The sequence below is a fragment of the Carettochelys insculpta genome, chromosome 34 (assembly GCF_033958435.1).
Source record: "Carettochelys insculpta isolate YL-2023 chromosome 34, ASM3395843v1, whole genome shotgun sequence".
Taxonomy (NCBI): Eukaryota; Metazoa; Chordata; order Testudines; family Carettochelyidae; genus Carettochelys; species Carettochelys insculpta.
In genome coordinates, this window is record NC_134170.1 from 646,192 (window position 1) to 667,425 (window position 21,234).

At 71.1% G+C, this 21,234-nt stretch overlaps 2 protein-coding genes across 2 annotated transcripts; both read left to right on the top strand.

Moving 5' to 3' along the window:
- Nucleotides 1-2,363: 2,363 nt before the first annotated feature.
- On the top strand, nucleotides 2,364-9,423 carry CD68 (CD68 molecule). Its single transcript, XM_074983033.1, has 7 exons — nucleotides 2,364-2,465; nucleotides 3,993-4,296; nucleotides 4,468-4,768; nucleotides 6,760-6,879; nucleotides 7,315-7,387; nucleotides 7,835-8,005; nucleotides 8,658-9,423. The coding sequence occupies exons 1-7, from the start codon at nucleotides 2,429-2,431 to the stop codon at nucleotides 8,792-8,794; spliced, it is 1,143 nt and encodes a 380-aa protein (XP_074839134.1). The 5' UTR covers nucleotides 2,364-2,428; the 3' UTR covers nucleotides 8,795-9,423.
- Nucleotides 9,424-11,652: 2,229 nt separating this feature from the next.
- MPDU1 (mannose-P-dolichol utilization defect 1) lies at nucleotides 11,653-19,340 on the top strand. Its single transcript, XM_074982973.1, has 7 exons — nucleotides 11,653-11,888; nucleotides 13,734-13,799; nucleotides 14,692-14,824; nucleotides 15,566-15,651; nucleotides 15,732-15,850; nucleotides 16,959-17,069; nucleotides 19,089-19,340. The coding sequence occupies exons 1-7, from the start codon at nucleotides 11,795-11,797 to the stop codon at nucleotides 19,215-19,217; spliced, it is 738 nt and encodes a 245-aa protein (XP_074839074.1). The 5' UTR covers nucleotides 11,653-11,794; the 3' UTR covers nucleotides 19,218-19,340.
- The last annotated feature ends 1,894 nt before the right edge of the window (nucleotides 19,341-21,234 follow it).

Genomic DNA, 21,234 nt, shown 5'->3' on the forward strand with positions numbered 1-21,234 from the left:
CCCGCTGCTTTGGGTTGTTTGTAAAGGGGGAGAGGGGTTGAGCTTCCCCACCCCCCTGCGTCCTCAAGGCAGTTTGGCACACCCCTCTCCCCGAACCTGGTTCGCTGGGAGAAGGGGGTTCTTAGGAAAAGTGTTGGTGTGAGGGGTGGGATAGCAGGGTCTTGGCTGCACTTGCGCAGTGCTGGTGTGAGCAGTGGGATCCCCTTTGGACAGGTCTCATTGTCTCACCACCCGCAGTGACTTATAGCAACCAGCATGGGCTATTTCACATTATGCCTTGGACCCCTTGCATCTCCCCCCCTCCCCCCAAGGTCCACCCTTGCTGGGTGACACAGCCAAAGGAGTCCTCTATCCTCAGTTTCCCTGCTCTGAAGTGGGGTTCTATCATTCCCCTCCCTGCCAGTTGCTGGGAGGACTAAGAAATCTTCTGACCCAAAAGGCCGTGGGAGGTGCAAGTGGTCATGTATGCATGGAGTATTGGTGTCAGGAGTGGGATCCTGACTGTTTCTCCGCTGGCTGGACCCCAGCAGGCAAGGGTGGCCGAGCCTCCCTTGTGGCCATCTTCCCCTCTTGCCGAGAGGGACTAGGAGCTCCTTGCTTGTGGGTCTAGCTGTCCGTCCTGGTTATTGTTCCTGCTGATGTGGGAGGCTTCAACAAACACCTGAGGGAGGTGGCCAAGAGATGGGGGGCACTCAGCTTCAGGATAGTGCCCCCCAGCTCCCTCCCACACAGTCTCCTGTGGCATTCCTGCCACCTCCCCTGCTTGGGGTACTAGCTCCATGCTGGGGCTGAGAGGGGACCCACACAATCCAGGGGGAAGCCCTGAACTTTTGGCCCCACGCCCAGCCAGTGTGGACTGACCGCCTCCAGAGCCCATTTCCCTGGGGAATTAAAGCATCACCAGGTTAGGCGGAGCCTGGAGCCATTGCTCGGGGGGGGACGTGGTGGGACAGAAACTCACCTGGCTGTCATGCACTGATAATCCATGGGGAAACTGAGGCACCACCCCCGGAGTTAAGAGAGGATACGAAGAAACATGCACAACTGCACCAGGGGCTGTGAAACCCGCCAGGCTCGCAGACGCACCGTGGATCGAGGCACCGTTGAAACCTTTCGGGTGGGATGTGAGAAGGAGTTTGGGAAACAAGAGACGCGTCACCGGTGAGATCCAGGCCGGGGCGAGGCCTTCCTCTGGCAAACGAGTCGACTCCCGGCACCGGAGAAGGTAGCGGAGTTGGGTTTTCCCGAGCCTGGGGGGGTCACAGCCTTGACATGGTGGGATGTGGGCTGCAATTCCCGCCCCCCCCCGAGAAGAGAGTGGGCTTGGTCTTCTGCCTGAGCTCGCAGCGCAGCTGTTGCACTGTTGGTGTGAGCAGTGGGATCTCTGCTTTGCCCTCTGATGTGCAGTGCAGAATCCAGGCGCCTGAGTTTGAGGCGGTGGGGAGGGGGGTCCACCTCGGAACTGGACCGGATAAACTTGGCCTCAGCTCCTTCTGGGATACGCGCAAAGGCGTAGCCAGGGTGCAGGGGGCGGGGCGTGATCTCAGTCCAGCCCCAAGAGGCTGGGTCTGGCCTGGGACCCCACAGTCCGTTGTGGCCCTGATGTCTCCACGTCTCTCCCTGTGGAGTGGGGAGTTGCGCAGGTCGCTGGTGTTGGGCTGTGGTGGGGAGCCCCCCTGGGAAATGCCGTCAAAGGGGGCAAGGTCGGGGGGGGGGGGCAGCAGAATGAGAAAAGTGCAGCTAGTTCTGCGGTGAGCTCATTCGTCCTGGCTCCCGGCCCCTGCTCTAACCACCAGCCCCCACTGCCCTCCCAGCACCGGGGAGAGAACCCAGGAGTCCTGGCTCCCTCCCACCCCAGGCCTAGCACATGTGACCTGTCATATGAAGGTCACTGGCCTGTCCTGGGAACTGACTCAGCACCGGCTGAGATCTCTGAAGGGGAAGCGAAACCTCTGAATCATCGCCAATAGCTGGCTGACAGCTTCACCCCCCCGAGGTGGTACCCCACCTCCCCTCCCCCAACCGGGCTGGGTGACAGGTTGCTCTGCCCCAGAGCTGGGCGCATCTCAGTGCTACGTCCCTGTGTCATCGGCCAGCCCGCCCCAGAGGTGGGCGCATCTTGGTGCTAGGTCCCCGTGTCACCAGTCACCCCACCCCAGAGGTGGGCGCATCTCAGCACCAGGCGAGGGGTCCCCGTGTCACTGGCCGCCCTGCCCCAGAGCTGGGCATATCTCAGCCTGCAGGAGTCGTTAGCCAGGGCTGGGCGGGTGGGGGCGGGTGTGTGGCCTTGGACAGGGAACTGGTTTCATTTCCTAGTTTTTATTGCTGGCGGAGGACGTTCCTGGAGCCAGAGGCAGCGACTGGCAACAGGGGACAGACCCACGGCCGCACTCGGGGGACAGACGGACGCTCCTGTGCTCACCTCGCCATGGGCTCCCTGGAGGCGTTGCTCATCTTCCTCGCAGGTTTGTGCTGCTCTTTCCCATGGGTGACAACCGGTCCGGCCGCCTCAGAGCCAGGGAGAGAACCCAGGAGTCCTGGCTCCCACCCCCTGCTCTAACCACCAGCCCCCACTGCCCTCCCAGCGCCAGGGAGAGAACCCAGGAGTCCTGGTTCCCGGCCCCCTGCTCTGGCCACCAGCCCCCACTGCCCTCCCAGCGCCAGGGAGAGAACCCAGGAGTCCTGGTTCCCGGCCCCCTGCTCTAACCACCAGCCCCCACTGCCCTCCCAGCGCCAGGGAGAGAACCCAGGAGTCCTGGTTCCCGGCCCCCTGCTCTGGCCACCAGCCCCCACTGCCCTCCCAGCACCGGGGAGAGAACCCAGGAGTCCTGCCTCCCACCCCCTGCTCTAACCACCAGCCCCCACTGCCCTCCCAGCACCAGGGAGAGAACCCAGGAGTCCTGGCTCCCACCCCCTGCTCTAACCACCAGCCCCCACTGCCCTCCCAGCGCCAGGGAGAGAACCCAGGAGTCCTGGCTCCCACCCCCCTGCTCTACCCACCAGCCCCCACTGCCCTCCCAGCGCCGGGGAGAGAACCCAGGAGCCCTGGCTCCCGGCCCCTGCTCTAACCACCAGCCCCCACTGCCCTCCCAGCGCTGGGGAGAGAACCCAGGAGCCCTGGCTCCCGGCCCCACTACCATCAACATGACTAACGAGGAACTTGTGAAACGTTGTGGTTCCCCCCCATCTGACAAACCAGTTTGCCCCATTTCCCCCCCACACCCCTGGCCGGGCGGGTCCCTTTCGCGCCAGCCAAAGATTAAGGTGACACAAGGCTGCTAAATCTGCAGCGGGGAAAGGTCAATCTCGCCTCTGCCACCGGAGCAGGACTCTGCTTCCGTGTTGGGGGTCAGAGACCTCAGCCAGCCAAACCAGGGCTCTGCCCCACAAGTCAACGATGGCCCCACGCCCGCCACCTTTGCCCTGTTCCCGGCCGGCCAAAATCGGCTGAATGAGCCGAAACGGGCCTGGGGGGGGCGGGCGGGGACAGTTGGCTGGAGACGCGCTGGATTAAGCAGCGTTAACTCTGAAACCTAGTGATGGCTCAATGTGGGAGACGCTGCTGACAGCAGGAGGAATGGGCCGAGGCGTGGGGAGCCTCGGTGGTACGGGGTAACTGGGAGGGTTTGGGGTGGGTTTCCGGGTGGCCTGCCCCCAAGGGGGTCCCATCTCGGTGCTGGCGAGGGTCCCCGTGTCACCGGCCGCCCCGCCCCAGAGGTGGCACATGACTGTTCAGAGGGCCAGGCCTGCCTTTTGCTGGGGCGTTAACTCTGAAGTGTAATGATGGCTGTCACTGAGCTGCTCAAGGCAGCCGAGGAGAGGGAGGGTCTGGGCACCATGTGACTTGGCGGGGCCTGGTTTTGGCTCCATGGAGGAGCATGTCTGGAGTCTTGGGGCGCCGTTCACTCTGGCCCCTAATGGTGGGCACTGGGTAACGCCAGCCAGGGGAAGGCATTGGGTTGAGTTCTCCTCCTTCTGCTCTCCCCACCAAGTATGGAGCTGCACCCTGGCTGGCGACGTGGCCCAAGAGCTGACCCCACGCCGGGAGGCCGGACGCCAGGGTCCCACGCCCCACACGGAGCTCGAGGCCTCATGTGTCGGCCCTGGCTGTCCCCGCCCCAAGACATCGGCCACGCTCGAGCCGGCCTTCACCAAATCCACCCCGGCCACCACCACTCACCGCACACGGCACCCCACCACGACCCACCGCACCACGACCCACCCAGCCAATCACACCACGCCCCACCATACCACGACCCACCCAGCCAATCACAGCACGTCCCACCCCACCACGCCCCACCATACCACGACCCACCGCACCACGACCCACCCAGCCAATCACAGCACGTCCCACCCCACCACGCCCCACCATACCACGACCCACCGCACCACGACGCACCCAGCCAATCACAGCACGTCCCACCCCACCACGCCCCACCATACCACGACCCACCGCACCACGTCCCACCCCACCACGACCCACCCAGCCAATCACAGCACGTCCCACCCCACCACGCCCCACCATACCACGACCCACCCGGCCAATCACAGCACGTCCCACCCCACCACGCCCCACCATACCACGACCCACCCGGCCAATCACAGCACGTCCCACCCCACCACGCCCCACCATACCACAGTGTCCCCAACTGCGCCCCCCGACGTGAGGGTCGGCGACTACTGGCTGGCGGAGGGCAAGGAGGTCTGCGTCCGGGTGCAGTCAGGTCTCGAGATCCGAGTCGAGTACACAAAAAGCTCCAAGGCCAAGGTGAGAGGGAGGGGAGGCTGGTGGTTAGAGCAGGGGGTGGGAGCCAGGACTCCTGGGTTCTCTCCCCAGCATGGGGAGGGCAGTGGGGGCTGGTGGTCAGAGCAGGGGGCCGGGAGCCAGGACTCCTGGGTTCTCTCCCCAGCGCTGGGAGGGCAGTGGGGGCTGGTGGTCAGAGCAGGGGGTGGGAGCCAGGACTCCTGGGTTCTCTCCCCGGCGCTGGGAGGGCAGTGGGGGCTGGTGGTCAGAGCAGGGGGTGGGAGCCAAGACTCCTGGGTTCTCTCCCCAGCATGGGGAGGGCAGTGGGGGCTGGTGGTCAGAGCAGGGGCCGGGAGCCAGGACTCCTGGGGTCTCTCCCCGGCGCTGGGAGGGCAGTGGGGGCTGGTGGTTAGAGCAGGGGCTGGGAGCCAGGACTCCTGGGTTCTCTCCCCACCGCTTGGAGGGCAGTGGGGGCTGGTGCTTAGAGCAGGGGGTGGGAGCCAGGACTCCTGGGTTCTCTCCCCAGCTCTGGGAGGGCAGTGGGGGCTGGTGGTTAGAGCAGGGGGTGGGAGCCAGGACTCCTGGGTTCTCTCCCCAGCATGGGGAGGGCAGTGGGGGCTGGTGGTCAGAGCAGGGGCCGGGAGCCAGGACTCCTGGGGTCTCTCCCCGGCGCTGGGAGGGCAGTGGGGGCTGGTGGTTAGAGCAGGGGCTGGGAGCCAGGACTCCTGGGTTCTCTCCCCACCGCTTGGAGGGCAGTGGGGGCTGGTGCTTAGAGCAGGGGGTGGGAGCCAGGACTCCTGGGTTCTCTCCCCAGCTCTGGGAGGGCAGTGGGGGCTGGTGGTTAGAGCAGGGGGTGGGAGCCAGGACTCCTGGGTTCTCTCCCTACTGCTTGGAGGGCAGTGGGGGCTGGTGGTTGGGGCCGGGAGCCCGGACTCCTGGGTTCTCTCCCCAGCGCTGGGAGGGCAGTGGGGGCTGGTGGTTGAGGCCGGGAGCCAGGACTCCTGGGTTCTCTCCCCAGCACTGGGAGGGCAGTGGGGCCTGGTGGTGAGAGCAGGAAGCCACTTGAGGTCTGGACTAGTGCCAAACCCAGAGCTATTTCTGTGTGTGGGGACACGGGGTGGTGTCATCTCTCCCACACACCAGGGACCATGAGGTGGGAGCTAAAATTAGGCCCTGGGTCAGTTCTCTCTGGCGCAGGCCCCATGGCCTGGAGCATTCACCCCTGCTGCTGACCCCTGTGGCTGGCTGGAGCCAGCGCCCTCCTCTGGCAGGGAGGTGACTGGAAATGGGGGTGTGCTTGGGGCAGCTGGGTCCATGGGGGGTGAGTGATGTCATGCCAGGGGGGGGTCACTGTGGGGGGAGTCGGGAAGGGGGACAGGGATCAACCCAGTCTGTAAAGGACTGCCCCCCCCCCCCCCCCGCTGCCTGGGACCTCCCACTCCTCAGCTGCGCCCAGGTGGGATCCCAGCCCCAGGACTAGGGTCTGGCTGCTTTGAATCCACGCTCAGGGGGGCAGCAGGGGCTGGTGGTTAGAGCAGGGGGCTGGTGGTTAGAGCAGGGGGCCGGGAGCCAGGACTCCTGGGTTCTCTCCCCGGCGCTGGGAGGGCAGTGGGGGCTGGTGGTGAGAGCAGGGGGTGGGAGCCAGGACTCCTGGGTTCTCTCCCCGGCGCTGGGAGGGCAGTGGGGGCTGGTGGTTAGAGCAGGGGGTGGGAGCCAGGACTCCTGGGTTCTCTCCCCGGCGCTGGGAGGGCAGTGTGGGCTGGTGGTTAGAGCAGGGGGTGGGAGCCAGGACTCCTGGGTTCTCTCCCCGGCGCTGGGAGGGCAGTGGGGGCTGGTGGTTAGAGCAGGGGCCGGGAGCCAGGACTCCTGGGTTCTCTCCCCGGCGCTGGGAGGGCAGTGGGGGCTGGTGGTTAGAGCAGGGGGTGGGAGCCAGGACTCCTGGGTTCTGTCCCTGGCACTGGGGGGGGTCAGGGTGAAGGGGTATGGGGGTCACCCCACCTCTCTCTCCCCTCCAGCTCTGGGGGGCCTTTGCCATCCAGCCAAACCAGACCAAGGTGTCTGGCCACTGCGGGAACGAGACAGCTACCCTGCGCCTCAACTTTCCCCAGGGCTTTCTCAGCTTCACCTTCACACAGGTACAGCCGGGGGGGGCTATGGGGTAGGGAGCGGGAGCCCAGCAGGGGGTGCTATGGGGTAAGGATTGGGGTGGGGACCCAGTGGGGGCATGGGGGGGGGTCGGCAGGGGTTGCTGTAGGGTAGGGGCCCAGCAGAGGTCCCTGTGGGGTGGGGGCCTGGCAGGGGGTGCTGTGGGGCACAGAGCAGGGCAGGGGGCCACTATGGGGCAGGGAGTGGGGGCAGGCCCCTGGTGGGGGGGTGGGGACCAGCAGGGTGGGGGCCCAGCAGGGGGCTCTAGGGGGTAAGGGGCGGGGCGGGGCGGGGCGGGGCGGGGGCGCTGTGGGGCAAGGAGGAGCTTGGGTGTTATAGACGGCTGCTGCGCTCCACCCCAGAGCTGGCTGCACTTCTGTGGCTCAGTCTTTGGGGCTCCCAGCGGCTCTGTCTCTCCCCCCCAGAATAAAACCCGACGCACTTTCTACCTGCGCGAGGTCCAAGCCAACCTGAGCCTGCGGTTCCCAGGGGCCCAAGGTGAGAAGTGGGGGGGCGGGGGAGGGATTGGGGTGACGGGAGGTGGGAAGGACTTTGGGGGTGTTGCACCTGACCTGGGGGGGTGCTCAGGTCTGACTTGGGAGGTTGGCCCTGGATCCAGAGGTGAGTTTTGGGGTGACTCATGGAGGTGGCAGGTTCGGGGTGAGTCAGGGAGGTTGGGGGGTTCAGGGTGACTCGGGGTTTGGGGTGACTTGGGGAGTGGAGAGTGAATCAGCAAGGTGGGGGTTTGGGGTGATGGGGGCATTGGGGTGACTGGGGAGATGGGGGGTTGGGGGTGACTCGGGGAGTTCAGGGTGAATCGGGAAGGTGGAGGTTTTGGGTGACTCGGGGAGTGGGAGTTTGGGGGTCGAGTCGGGGCTGGCGGAGGGTCCATGCCGGCTGGGATCTGTGGGGTCCTGGCTCTGACCCCCGACCCCCCACCCCCAGAGTGGGACTTTGGGGCGCACAACGACAGCCTGCAGGAGTTCGAGGCCAGGCTGGGCCACTCCTACCAGTGCCAGAACCGCAGCATGGGGCTGAGCCCCCAGCTCCGCCTCGACGCCCTGCAGGAGCGGGTCCAGGCCTTCGCCCTGCCCCCCAGCGGCAACTTCGGGGAAGGTACCGCCCCCCCTGCCGGCCCCCCACCTGCCCTAATGCCCCCCCGCCTCCGCCCTGCCAGCCCCCCAACACCCCCCTGCCGGCCCCCCGCCTCCCCCCTGCCGGCCCCCCAGACACCCTTCCGCCTGCCCTCACACCCCCCCTGCTGGCCCCCCGCCTGCCCTAATGCCCCCCGCCAGCCCCCCAGACACCCTTCCGCCTGCCCTTACGCCCCCGCACACCCCGTCGGCCCCTCCGCCTGCCCTCATGCCCCCCGCCACCCCCCCCGGCCCCCCGCCTGCCCTTCCGCCTGCCCTCACGCCGCCTGCCGGCCCCCCACCTGCCCCAATGCCCCCTGCCAGCCCCCCGCCTGCCCTTACGCCCCCACGCAGCCCGTCGGCCCCTCCGCCTGCCCTCGCGCCCCCCGCCACCCCCCTGCCAGCCCCCCACCTGCCATAACCACACCCCATGCACCCCCTGCCAGCCCCCACATGCCACCCCGCTGGCCCCACTCTACCTGCTCTAACCTCCCCCTGCGTACCCCCAGCCAGCCCCCCCACTGCCCCCCTGTGCATCCCCAGCTTGTCCCGCCCAGCCAGCCCCCCCCCATGCTCCTTGGTTCCCCCTCCCTGTGCCCCCCCATCTCAGCCCGGCCTCTCTGCCCCCCTTGCAGCGGAGCTCTGCCCAGCGCAGCGCAGCCTGGTGGTTCCCATTGTCATCGGGGTCGTGCTGCTGGTCCTCATCCTCCTCGTCCTCATCGCCTACCTGATGGGCCGGCACAGGGCACGGGGAGGCTACCAGACCATCTGAGGGGCCAGGGCTGGGGGGGGCAGGGCCTGGTCCCTCCAGGGGTGCCGGCTCCCCCGGCCCAGGGCATGACTTGCTGGCTCAGGGGCAGGGAGTGGGGCAGGGCCTGGCCCCTCTAGGGGCGCCGTCTCCCCCGGCCCAGGGCAGGACTGGCTGGCTCAGGGGCAGGGAGTGGGGCAGGGCCTGGCCCCTCTAGGGGCGCCGGCTCCCCCCGGCCCAGGGCAGGACTGGCTGGCTCAGGGGGTGGGAATGGGGCAGGGCCTGGCCCCTCTAGGGGCGCCGTCTCCCCCGGCCCAGGGCAGGACTGGCTGGCTCAGAGGGTGGGAATGGGGCAGGGCCTGGCCCCTCTAGGGGCGCCGGCTCCCCCCGGCCCAGGGCAGGACTGGCTGGCTCAGGGGGTGGGAATGGGGCAGGGCCTGGCCCCTCTAGGGGCGCCGGTTCCCCCTGGCCCAGGGCAGGACTGGCCGGCTCAGGGGGCAGGGAATGGGGCAGGGTCTGGCCCCTCTAGGGGCGCCGGTTCCCCCGGCCCCGGGCAGGACTGGCCGGCTCGGGGAGGGGTGGGAAATCGGGTGCAGAAAGAGCTTGGACGTCCATGTATTTTACAGGTGAAATAAACTGCGGGGGGGCGTTTTCCGTAACTACGGCCCCTGGCTCCATTGTTACTGCCCCCGCCTCCAAATCTGCACTCCCCATAACCATTGTGTGCAATCGGTCACGGCCGTCCAGCTCCCGTGGGGTCGGCAGGGGGCAGAGAGAGACAATTGCAGCATCTTTTGGGGGTGAAGTGTTAATTTATTGCAGCTACAAAGAACACAGGCATCCGGGTCCCCTATTCCCTCCACCGACACAGCCCCACGGCCCCTTCTGTTCCCCCCGGCCCCACTTCCACGTCCCCCCGCCCAGCCTGGCGTCTCGGTCCCGGCTCTGATGCCCGCCCGCCCGCCAGGCACCCAGCCTCTGCCCAGGCAACCCGCTGGCAACCCTCTTCCTTCATCTCCCACCCCTGGATCTTGGAGGGCAGTGGGGGCTGGTGGTTCGAGCAGGGGGGCCTCTGGGAGCCAGGACTCCTGGGTTCTATGGGAGGGGAGTAGGGTGTCGTCAGTGACAGCAGCCGGGTTGTGGGGCAGGACTCGCGGGTTCCCTCCCTCAGTCCCACAGGGTCTGAGCCAGGGCGTCACGGATCTCGGCTGCTGGGCCTAGCTCCTCCTCCCAGTCTTCGAAGAGCTCTGCTTCCTCCTCTTCCTCCTCCTCCTCCTCCACCATCCAGCGGGGCTGGAAGACGTCCCCGCGCATCTCGCAGACGTTGTGCAGGGTGGAGCAAGCAGCGATGAGGGTGGGCAGGAAGGCGACGTCCGTGTCGTTGCGCTTCTGCAGGCAGCGCCAGCGGCCCCGCAGGCGGCCGAAGGCCACCCGGGCCACGCTGCGGGCGGCGCCGGCGTACTCGTTGAAGCACCGCTGGGCCGGCGTCAGCTCCTCGCCGCGGTACGGCCTCATCAGCCAGGGCAGGAGCGGGTAGGACGGGCCGGCCAGCAGGTAGCCAGGCACCTGCACCCCGCCTACATCCCGGGAGGCGCCGGGGAAGAGCCCCCCGCTCTGGGCCCGCTGGTACAGCTCGGAAGCCCGCAGCACCTGGGCGTCGCTGTGGCGTCCGGGGCAGCCGACGCTGAGGTCCCAGAAGCAGCCGCGGGCGTCCACGGCGGCCTGCATCACCACCGAGTGGCCCCCCCGGCGGTTGCAGTAGCCGGCGGCGTTCTCGGTGGGGGCCCGGATGGGCACGTGGAGGCGGCCCAGCACGCCGGCCAGCTGGGGCGGGGCGGGGAAGCCGGCGGCGGCGGGCCGGGCGGGGGCGGCCACGTAGGCCGGGGTGAGGAGGGCCACCACGGCCTGGCAGACGTCGCGCAGGATCTTGCAGACGGTGGAGCGGGAGACGCCGAAGCGGCGCTCCACCGCCCGGTACTCGGTGCAGGCGCCCAGGCGCCACAGGGTGAGCGCCAGGCGCACCTCGGCCGGCACCGCCCGGCGCATGGTGGTGTCGCGCCGGGCGATGGCGGCCCCCAGCCGACCACACAGGAAGTCGAAGGTGGCCGGGGCCAGGCGGAAGTTCTCCGCCCACTCCCCCGGCCCGAAGGCCTTGGCCCGCACCGTCTCCCAGAAGGCCGAGCTGCGGGCCCGGCTCCACAGCCGGCGCGGGCGGGCGGGGGCGGGGCGGGGCCCGGACGACGGGGTCCCCGCCAGCCACAGCAGGGCCCAGCGCCGGCCCCACCGGGCCCAGCGCCGCCGCCGCCGCCGCCGTTGCCGCGACAGCGCCAGGGCGGCCTCCCGCCCACACCGGACCCGCCCGCGCCACAGGGCCTCCAGCAGGCACAGGGCCACGGCCCCGCCCGCCAGGGCCGCCCCCAGGGCGCTGGAAGGGGGAGGGGCGGCGGCCATGTTGGAGCAGAGGGAGCTGGTGCGGGAGCGCCCGAGGCGGGCTGGTGCGGGAGGCGCCCCAGGCGGCAGGGCGCATGCGCGGGGCGGGCGGGAGGAGCGGCGCGCAGGGCGCATGCGCGGGGAGGCGGTGGGAAGGCGCCCGGGAGCATGCGCGGAAGGGGGAGGTGGCGGGGAGGGAGGCAGGACGCATGCGCGGCCACGGAGCGTGCCGGCGGCAGGGCGCAGGCGCGGGAGGAGGAGGTGGAGGAAGGTGGGGGCGGAGGCGGTCAGGGAGCATGCGCAGAGCAGGACGGGGGGGGCGGTGCGTGGAGCGCATGCGCGAGACCTAAGAGGGCGGTCCCACAGCCAAAGTAGGGTGGAAACGACCCGGAGTACGCATGCGCAATTAAAGCCAGGAGGGTGACGCCATTTCGACACCGCATGCGCAGGGGCGCGCGGGTTAGGGCGCATGCGCACTAGCGCACTGCGACCAGGGAGCGCACCAAGCGCGCCTGCGCGCGGCGACGGGGCGGTGCTTGGGCGCCATGGCGACGTGGAGGCGGAAGCGCCAGGCGGCGGGTGACATTTGCCAAGATGGCGGCCACGGCGCTCAGGGGGCTGCTGGTCCCGCACTTGCTTCCGGAGGGCTGCTACGACGAGCTGCTGCTGCGCTTCAACCTTCTGCACGGTGAGGCCCCCCCCCCCCACTTCCGCCCGGGCGCCATGGCAACGCGCGGAGCCGGCCCGGAAGTGCCGCCATGTCCCTGCGGGGCGGAAGTTGGGAAGTACGCAACGGAAGTACCCCTCCCCGGCCGCCACCACTGTGCGGGGCGGAAGTCTTTTCCCCCGGGGAACCGGAAGCGGGACCCTTCGGCCGCCATCTTGGTGCGGGGCGGAAATCCCGAGTCTTGGGCGAGAAGTGCCGCCGCTGTTCGCACGAGCGACATGACGGTGCCGGGCGGAAGTGAGCCGGCGCGGGCCGGAAGTTGGCCTCCCCGGGCCGGAAACAGGCGCCTCGCCGCCATGCTGGTGCGGGGCGGAAGTACCCCACAGTGGGGCTCCCCAGGGGAGCGGTGACCCCCATGTTCAGCCAAACCCGGGGCGGGAGCAAGTTCCCTCCCCAGAGTCTCCCCCGCAGGGGGACCGCCCGGGCGCTCTCCTGGGGGTCGCTGGGGGCCGGGGGGAGGGAAGGGGCCGTGGGGGGGGGTCGCTGGGGGAGGGAAGGGGCTGTGTGGGGGGGGGTCGCTGGGGGCCGGGGGGAGGGAAGGGCCGTGTGGGGGGGTCGCTGGGGGAGGGAAGGGGCTGTGTGGGGGGGGGTCGCTGGGGGCCGGGGGGAGGGAAGGGCCGTGTGGGGGGGTCGCTGGGGGAGGGAAGGGGCCGTGTGGGGGGGAGTCGCTGGGGGCCGGGGGGAGGGAAGGGGCCGTGTGGGGGGGTCGCTGGGGGCCGGGGGGAGGGGAAGGGGCCGTGTGGGGGGGTCGCTGGGGGAGGGAAGGGGCCGTGGGGAGGGAAGGGGCCGTGTGGGGGGGTCGCTGGGGGAGGGAAGGGGCTGTGTGGGGGGGGGTCGCTGGGGGAGGGAAGGGGCTGTGTGGGGGGGTCGCTGGGGGCCAGGGGGAGGGAAGGGGCCGTGTGGGGGGGTCTCTGGGGGAGGGAAGGGGCTGTGTGTGGGGGGGGTCGCTGGGGGAGGGAAGGGGCTGTGTGGGGGGGAGTCGCTGGGGGCCAGGGGGAGGGAAGGGGCCGTGTGGGGGGGTCGCTGGGGGAGGGAAGGGGCTGCTGTGTGTGGGGGGGGTCGCTGGGGGAGGGAAGGGGCTGTGTGGGGGGGGGTCGCTGGGGGAGGGAAGGGGCTGTGTGGGGGGGGGTCGCTGGGGGCCAGGGGGAGGGAAGGGGCCGTGTGGGGGGGTCGCTGGGGGAGGGAAGGGGCTGTGTGTGGGGGGGGTCGCTGGGGGAGGGAAGGGGCTGTGTGGGGGGGAGTCGCTGGGGGCCGGGGGGAGGGAAGGGGCCGTGTGGGGGGGTCGCTGGGGGAGGGAAGGGGCCGTGGGGGGGGGTCACTGGGGGAGGGAAGGGGCTGTGTGTGGGGGGGTCGCTGGGGGAGGGAAGGGGCTGTGTGTGGGGGGGTCGCTGGGGGCCGGGGGGAGGGAAGGGGCCGTGGGGGGGGGTCGCTGGGGGAGGGAAGGGGCCGTGGGGGGGGTCGCTGGGGGAGGGAAGGGGCCGTGTGTGGGGGGGTCACTGGGGGCCGCGGGGAGGGAAGGGGCCATGGGGGGGGTTGCTGGGGGAGGGAAGGGGCCATGTGGGGTTCGCTGAGACGGGGCACCAGGGGGGCAGCGGGCGGGCGGAGGGACCTGGGTGTCGCTGGGGCCGGGGGCACAGGGAGGGTGGCTGTAGCTGAGCTGAGCCGTGGGGTTGGAGCAGAGGTGACCTGCCGGGGTGGCGTGTGCTGGGCCGGGGGGCGTGATGCCCGCATGGCAGGGGCAGGGGCGGGACGGGGTGTTCCCCACTGCGCACTAACCCACGGCTCTTTCTCCCGCGGCCTCTCCAGTGCCCTGCCTCAAGATCCTGATCAGCAAAGGCCTGGGGATCGCCATCGTCGCGGGCTCGCTGCTGGGTACGGAGTGGGGCAGAGAGTGGGGCAGGGCCTGGCCCCTCTAGGGGCGCTGGCTCCCCCGGCCCAGGGCAGGACTGGCTGGCTCAGGGGCTGGGAGTGGGGCAGGGCCTGGCCCCTCCAGGGGTGCCGGCTCCCCCGGCCCAGGGCAGGACTGGCTGGCTCAGGGGGTGGGAATGGGGCAGGGCCTGGCCCCTCTAGGGGCGCCGGCTCCCCCCAGCCCAGGGCAGGACTGGCTGGCTCGGGGTGGGAATGGGGCAGGAATGGGGCAGGGCCTGGTCCCTCTAGGGGCGCCGGCTCCCCCGGCCCAGGGCAGGACTGGCTGGCTCAGGGGCAGGGAATGGGGCAGGGCCTGGCCCCTCCAGGGGCGCCGGCTCCCCCGGCCCAGGGCAGGACTGGCTGGCTCAGGGGGCAGGGAATGGGGCAGGGCCTGGCCCCTCTAGGGGCGCCGGCTCCCCCGGCCCAGGGCAGGACTGGCTGGCTCAGGGGCAGGGAATGGGGCAGGGCCTGGCCCCTCTAGGGGCGCCGGCTCCCCCGGCCCAGGGCAGGACTGGCTGGCTCAGGGGCAGGGAATGGGGCAGGGCCTGGTCCCTCTAGGGGTGCTGGTTCACCCGGCCCAGGGCAGGACTGGCTGGCTCAGAGGCAGGGAATGGGGCAGGGCCTGGCCCCTCCAGGGGCGCCGGCTCCCCCGGCCCAGGGCAGGACTGGCTGGCTCAGGGGGCAGGGAATGGGGCAGGGCCTGGCCCCTCTAGGGGCGCCGGCTCCCCCGGCCCAGGGCAGGACTGGCTGGCTCAGGGGCAGGGAATGGGGCAGGGCCTGGTCCCTCTAGGGGTGCTGGTTCACCCGGCCCAGGGCAGGGCTGGCTGGAGCTCCCCTGACCCCCATCTCCCCGCAGTGAAGCTGCCCCAGGTGCTGAAGATCGTGCGGGCGCGGAGCGCCGAGGGGCTCAGTTTCTACGCCGTCCTGCTGGAGCTGCTGGCCATCACCGGCACCATGGTGTACAGCCTGGCCCACCGCTTCCCCTTCAGGTGGGGCCGCCAGCGGGACCCTGACTCCGGCACTGCACCGCAGGCAGCCCAAGGGCGCTGGGAGCCAGGACTCCTGGGTTCTCTCCCCGGCGCTGGGAGGGCAGTGGGGGCTGGTGGGTAGAGCAGGAGGCCGGGAGCCAGGACTCCTGGGTTCTCTCTCCGGCGCTGGGAGGGCAGTGGGGGCTGGTGGTGAGAGCAGGGGGTGGGAGCCAGGACTCCTGGGTTCTCTCCCCGGCGCTGGGAGGGCAGTGGGGGCTGGTGGTTAGAGGAGGGGGTGGGAGCCAGGACTCCTGGGTTCTCTCCCCGGCGCTGGGAGGGCAGTGGGGGCTGGTGGTTAGAGCAGGGGGCCGGGAGCCAGGACTCCTGGGTTCTCTCTCCGGCGCTGGGAGGGCAGTTGGGGCTGGTGGTTAGAGCAGGGGGTGGGAGCCAGGACTCCTGGGTTCTCTCTCCGGCGCTGGGAGGGCAGTTGGGGCTGGTGGTTAGAGCAGGGGGTGGGAGCCAGGACTCCTGGGTTCTCTCTCCGGCGCTGGGAGGGCAGTGGTGGCTGGTGGTTAGAGCAGGGGGTGGGAGCCAGGACTCCTGGGTTCTCTCCCCGGCGCTGGGAGGGCAGTGGGGGCTGGTGGTGAGAGCAGGGGCCGGGAGCCAGGACTCCTGGGTTCTCTCCCCGGCGCTGGGAGGGCAGTGGGGGGCCGGGGCCGGGCTGGCGGCAGGGGGTGCTGACCCCAGGCTTTCTCCCCACAGCGCGTGGGGTGAGGCGCTCTTCCTCATGCTGCAGACGGTGGCCATTGGGTTCCTGGCCCAGCACTTCGGGGGGCGCACGGCACAGGGTGAGTGGCCTCGGCCACGGTCGGGGCGGGGGGTGGGGGGCACAGTGCGGAATTGACTTTCACCCCCTTCCTCCCCCAAGGGCTCTGCTTCCTGGCTGTGTACGCGGCTCTGCTCGGCCTGCTCCTGTCCCCGCTCACGCCCCCGGCCGTCGTCACCCTCCTGCAGGCCATCAATGTCCCCGCCATCGTCATCAGCCGGGTGAGTGCCAGGGCAGCTCTGGGGCTGGGCTGCCTCGGGCAGGGAAGGGGGCAGGGCCTGGCCCCTCTAGGGGCGCCGGCTCCCCTGGCGCAGGGCAGGGCTGGCTGGCTCAGGGGGTGGGAATGGGGCAGGGCCTGGCCCCTCTAGGGGCGCCGGCTCCCCTGGCGCAGGGCAGGACTGGCTGGCTCAGGGGGTGGGAATGGGGCAGGGCCTCCTCCCTGTCGGGGCGCCGGCTCCCCCTGGCCCAGGGCAGGACTGGCTGGCTCAGGGGGTGGGAGTGGGGCAGGGCCTGGCCCCTCTAGGGGCACCAGCTCCCCCTGGCCCAGGGCAGGACTGGCTGGCTCAGGGGGTGGGAGTGGGGCAGGGCCTGGCCCCTCTAGGGGCGCCGGCTCCCCCGGCCCAGGGCAGGACTGGCTGGCTCAGGGGGTGGGAATGGGGCAGGGCCTGTTCCCTCTAGGGGCGCCGGCTCCCCCCAGCCCAGGGCAGGACTGGCTGGGGGGCTGGGAGTGGGGCAGGGCCTGGCCCCTCTAGGGGCGCCGGCTCCCCCGGCCCAGGGCAGGACTGGCTGGCTCAGGGGGTGGGAATGGGGCAGGGCCTGGCCCCTCTAGGGGCACCAGCTCCCCCTGGCCCAGGGCAGGACTGGCTGGCTCAGGGGGTGGGAGTGGGGCAGGGCCTGGCCCCTCTAGGGGCGCCGGCTCCCCCGGCCCAGGGCAGGACTGGCTGGCTCAGGGGGTGGGAATGGGGCAGGGCCTGGCCCCTCTAGGGGCACCAGCTCCCCCCGGCCCAGGGCAGGACTGGCTGGCTCAGGGGCAGGGAATGGGGCAGGGCCTGGCCCCTCTAGGGGCGCCGGCTCCCCCGGCCCAGGGCAGGACTGGCTGTCTCAGGGGCTGGGAGTGGGGCAGGGCCTGGCCCCTCTAGGGGCGCCGGCTCCCCCGGCCCAGGGCAGGACTGGCTGTCTCAGGGGCTGGGAGTGGGGCAGGGCCTGGCCCCTCTAGGGGCGCCGGCTCCCCCGGCCCAGGGCAGGGCTGGCTGGCTGTGGGGAACCCTGTGGGGGGCTTTGGGGCTGCCTCTGGTTGATCTGCTGACCCAGGTCTCCGTCTCTTCCCAGCTGCTGCAGGTGACCACAAACTACCGCAACGGACACACGGGGCAGCTGTCGGCGCTCACCGTGGGCCTCCTCCTGGCCGGCTCCCTGGCCCGAATTTTCACCTCCGTGCAGGTACCTGCCCCATTCCCACCCCCTGAGCCAGCCAGTCCTGCCCTGGGCCGGGGGAGCCGGCGCCCCTAGAGGGGCCAGGCCCTGCCCCACTCCCAGCCCCCCAGCCAGTCCTGCCCTGGGCCGGGGGAGCCGGCGCCCCTAGAGGGGCCAGGCCCTGCCCCATTCCCACCCCGAGCCAGCCAGCCCTGCCCTGGGCCGGGGGAGCCGGCGCCCCTAGAGGGGCCAGGCCCTGCCCCATTCCCTGCCGCTGAACCAGCCAGTCCTGCCCTGGGCCGGGGGAGCCGGCGCCCCTAGAGGGGCCAGGCCCTGCCCCATTCCCACCCCTTGAGCCAGCCAGTCCTGCCCTGGGCCGGAGGAGCCGGCGCCCCTAGAGGGGCCAGGCCCTGCCCCACTCCCAGCCCCCCAGCCAGTCCTGCCCTGGGCCGGGGAGCCGGCGCCCCTAGAGGGGCCAGGCCCTGCCCCATTCCCACCCCTTGAGCCAGCCAGTCCTGCCCTGGGCCGGGGGAGCCGGCGCCCCTAGAGGGGCCAGGCCCTGCCCCACTCCCAGCCCCCCAGCCAGTCCTGCCCTGGGCCGGGGGAGCCGGCGCCCCTAGAGGGGCCAGGCCCTGCCCCATTCCCACCCCTTGAGCCAGCCAGTCCTGCCCTGGGCTGGGGGAGCCGGCGCCCCTAGAGGGGCCAGGCCCTGCCCCATTCCCACCCCTTGAGCCAGCCAGTCCTGCCCTGGGCCGGGGGAGCCGGCGCCCCTAGAGGGGCCAGGCCCTGCCCCACTCCCAGCCCCCCAGCCAGTCCTGCCCTGGGCCGGGGGAGCCGGCGCCCCTAGAGGGGCCAGGCCCTGCCCCATTCCCACCCCTTGAGCCAGCCAGTCCTGCCCTGGGCCGGGGGAGCCGGCGCCCCTAGAGGGGCCAGGCCCTGCCCCACTCCCAGCCCCCCAGCCAGTCCTGCCCTGGGCCGGGGGAGCCGGCGCCCCTAGAGGGGCCAGGCCCTGCCCCATTCCCACCCCTTGAGCCAGCCAGTCCTGCCCTGGGCCGGGGGAGCCGGCGCCCCTAGAGGGGCCAGGCCCTGCCCCACTCCCAGCCCCCCAGCCAGTCCTGCCCTGGGCCGGGGGAGCCGGCGCCCCTAGAGGGGCCAGGCCCTGCCCCATTCCCACCCCTTGAGCCAGCCAGTCCTGCCCTGGGCCGGGGGAGCCGGCGCCCCTAGAGGGGCCAGGCCCTGCCCCATTCCTGCCCCATTCCCACCCCCTGAGCCAGCCAGTCCTGCCCTGGGCCGGGGGAGTCGGCGCCCCTAGAGGGGCCAGGCCCTGCCCCATTCCCTGCCCCTGGGCCGGGGGAGACGGCGCCCCTAGAGGGGCCAGGCCCTGCCCCGTTCCCTGCCCCTGAGCCAGCCAGTCCTGCCCGGGGCCAGGCCCTGCCCCGTTCCCTGCCCCTGAGCCAGCCAGTCCTGCCCCTGGGCCGGGGGAGCCGGTGCCCCTAGAGGGCCAGGCCCTGCCCCATTCCCTGCCCCTGGGCCGGGGGAGCCGGTGCCCCTAGAGGGCCAGGCCCTGCCCCATTCCCTGCCCCTGGGCCGGGGAGCCGGTGCCCCTGGAGGGGCCAGGCCCTGCCCCATTCCCTGCCCCTGGGCTGGGGGAGCCGGTGCCCCTAGGGGGGCCAGGCCGTGCCCCATTCCCTGCCCCTGGGCCGGGGGAGCCGGCGCCCATAGAGGGCCAGGCCCTGCCCCATTCCCTGCCCCTGGGCCGGGGGAGCCGGCGCCCCTAGAGGGGCCAGGCCCTGCCCCATTCCCTGCCCCTGGGCTGGGGGAGCCGGCGCCCCTAGAAGGCCAGGCCCTGCCCCATTCCCTGCCCCTGGGCCGGGGGAGACGGTTGCCCCCTAGGGGGGCCAGGCCGTGCCCCATTCCCTGCCCCTGGGCCGGGGGAGCCGGTGCCCCTAGAGGGCCGGGCCCTGCCCCATTCCCTGCCCCTGGGCCGGGGGAGCCGGCGCCCCTAGAGGGCCAGGCCCTGCCCCATTGGCGGTGTTCTGCTCCTAGGAGACGGGCGACCCACTGCTGGCTCTCACCTACATGGTGGCGTCTCTCTGCAATGGGCTGATTATGGCCCAGCTGCTGTACTACTGGGGCGTCCCCGCACAGGCACCTGCGCGGAAGAAGCAGGCGTAGGGGGTGCCAGGCTCAAGGGGGCCGAGCCGGCTCTGCCCCCCGGCCCACTGCAACCTGAGCCCACGGCTGCGGAGGGGAACCCGCCCTGTACGCGCGTCACACTCATTAAAGGTGATTGTTCAAACGTGCCTGGCCCCAGTTCCTGCCCCCCGGCCGGGCTGGAGCACCATGGAAACTCCTGGTGCTGGGGAGGGCAGTGGGGGCTGGGAGCCAGGACTCCTGGGTTCTCTCCCCAGCACTGGGAGGGCAGTGGGGGCTGCTGGTTAGAGCAGGGGATGGGAGCCAGGACTCCTGGGTTCTCTCCCCAGCACTGGGAGGGCAGTGGGGGCTGGTGGTTAGAGCAGGGGGTGGGAGCCAGGACTCCTGGGTTCTCTCCCTGGCACTGGGAGGGCAGTGGGGGCTGGTGGTTAGAGCAGGGGCCGGGAGCCAGGGACTCCTGGGTTCTCTCCCCGGCGCTGGGAGGGCAGTGGGGGCTGGTGGTTAGAGCAGGGGCCGGGAGCCAGGACTCCTGGGTTCTCTCCCCGGCGCTGGGAGGGCAGTGGGGGGGCTGGTGGTTAGAGCAGGGGGTGGGAGCCAGGACTCCTGGGTTCTCTCCCCGGCGCTGGGAGGGCAGTGGGGGCTGGTGGTTAGAGCAGGGGGCTGGGAGCCAGGACTCCTGGGTTCTCTCCCCGGCTCTGGGAGGGCAGTGGGGGCTGGTGGTTAGAGCAGGGGGCCGGGAGCCAGGACTCCTGGGTTCTCTCCCCGGCTCTGGGAGGGCAGTGGGGGCTGGTGGGTAGAGCAGGGGGTGGGAGCCAGGACTCCTGGGTTCTCTCCCCGGCGCTGGGAGGGCCGTGGGGGCTGGGGGTTAGAGCAGGGGCCGGGAACCAGGACTCCTGGGTTCTCTCCCCAGCACTGGGCTCCCCCCTTGCAGGTTCCTGTGGCTGATTCACCCTTTCCTGTCAGAACAGGCCTGAGCTTGGTTACTGTGGCAACTGGGTGTGGTGACATTGAGGGCACCACTGTTATACCTGGGACACAACCATTGTTACCAAGGCAACAATCCCATCACCTGTGTTTGCTGTTCCCTCAGCCTTGGGCAGGAGTGAGAGGACGGGGGGATGCAGGGGCCTTGGGGCGGGAGTGAGGGGACGGGCAGGGCTGGGGGGTGCAGGGGCCATGGGGCGGGAGTGAGGGGACAGGCAGGGCTGGGGAGTGCAGGGGCTGTGGGGCAGGAGTGAGAGGACAGGGGGATGCAGGGGCCATGGGGCGGGAGTGAGGGGATGGGCAGGGCTGTGGGGTGGGAGCGAGGGGACGGGCAGAGCTGTGGGGGGGGGAGGGAGGAGACCAGTAGTGCTGGGGGATGCAGGGGCTGTGGGACCGGAGTGAGGGGGACCGGCAGGGCTGTGGGGCAGGAGGAAGAGGACCGGCAGGGGCTGTTGGGCGTGAGTGAGGGGACCGGCAGGGCTGGGGGGTGCAGGGGCTGTGGGACCGGAGTGAGGGGGACCGGCAGGGCTATGGGGCAGGAGGGAGAGGACAGGCAGGTCCAGGGGGGTGAACGGGCTGTGGGGCGGGAGTGAGGGGCCGGGCAGGGCCGGGGGGGGTGCAGGGGATGTGGGGCAGGAGGAAGAGGACCGGCAGGGCTGGGGTGGGAGTGAGGGGACGGGCAGGGCTGGGGGGTGCAGGGGCTGTGGGACCGGAATGAGGGGGACCGGCAGGGCTGTAGGGCAGGAGGGAGAGGACCGACAGGGGCTGTGTGGGTGGGAGTGAGGGGACGGGCAGGGCTGGGGGGTGCAGGGGCTGTGGGGCAGGAGGGAGAGGACCGGCAGGGCTGGGGTGGGAGTGAGGGGACGGGCAGGGCTGGGGGGTGCAGGGGCTGTGGGGGTGGGAGTGAGGGGACGGGCAGGGCTGGGGGGTGCAGGGGCTGTGGGGCAGGAGAGAGAGGACCGGCAGGGCTGGGGTGGGAGTGAGGGGACGGGCAGGGCTGGGGGGTGCAGGGGCTGTGGGGCGGGAGTAAGGGGACCGGCAGGGCTGGGGGGTG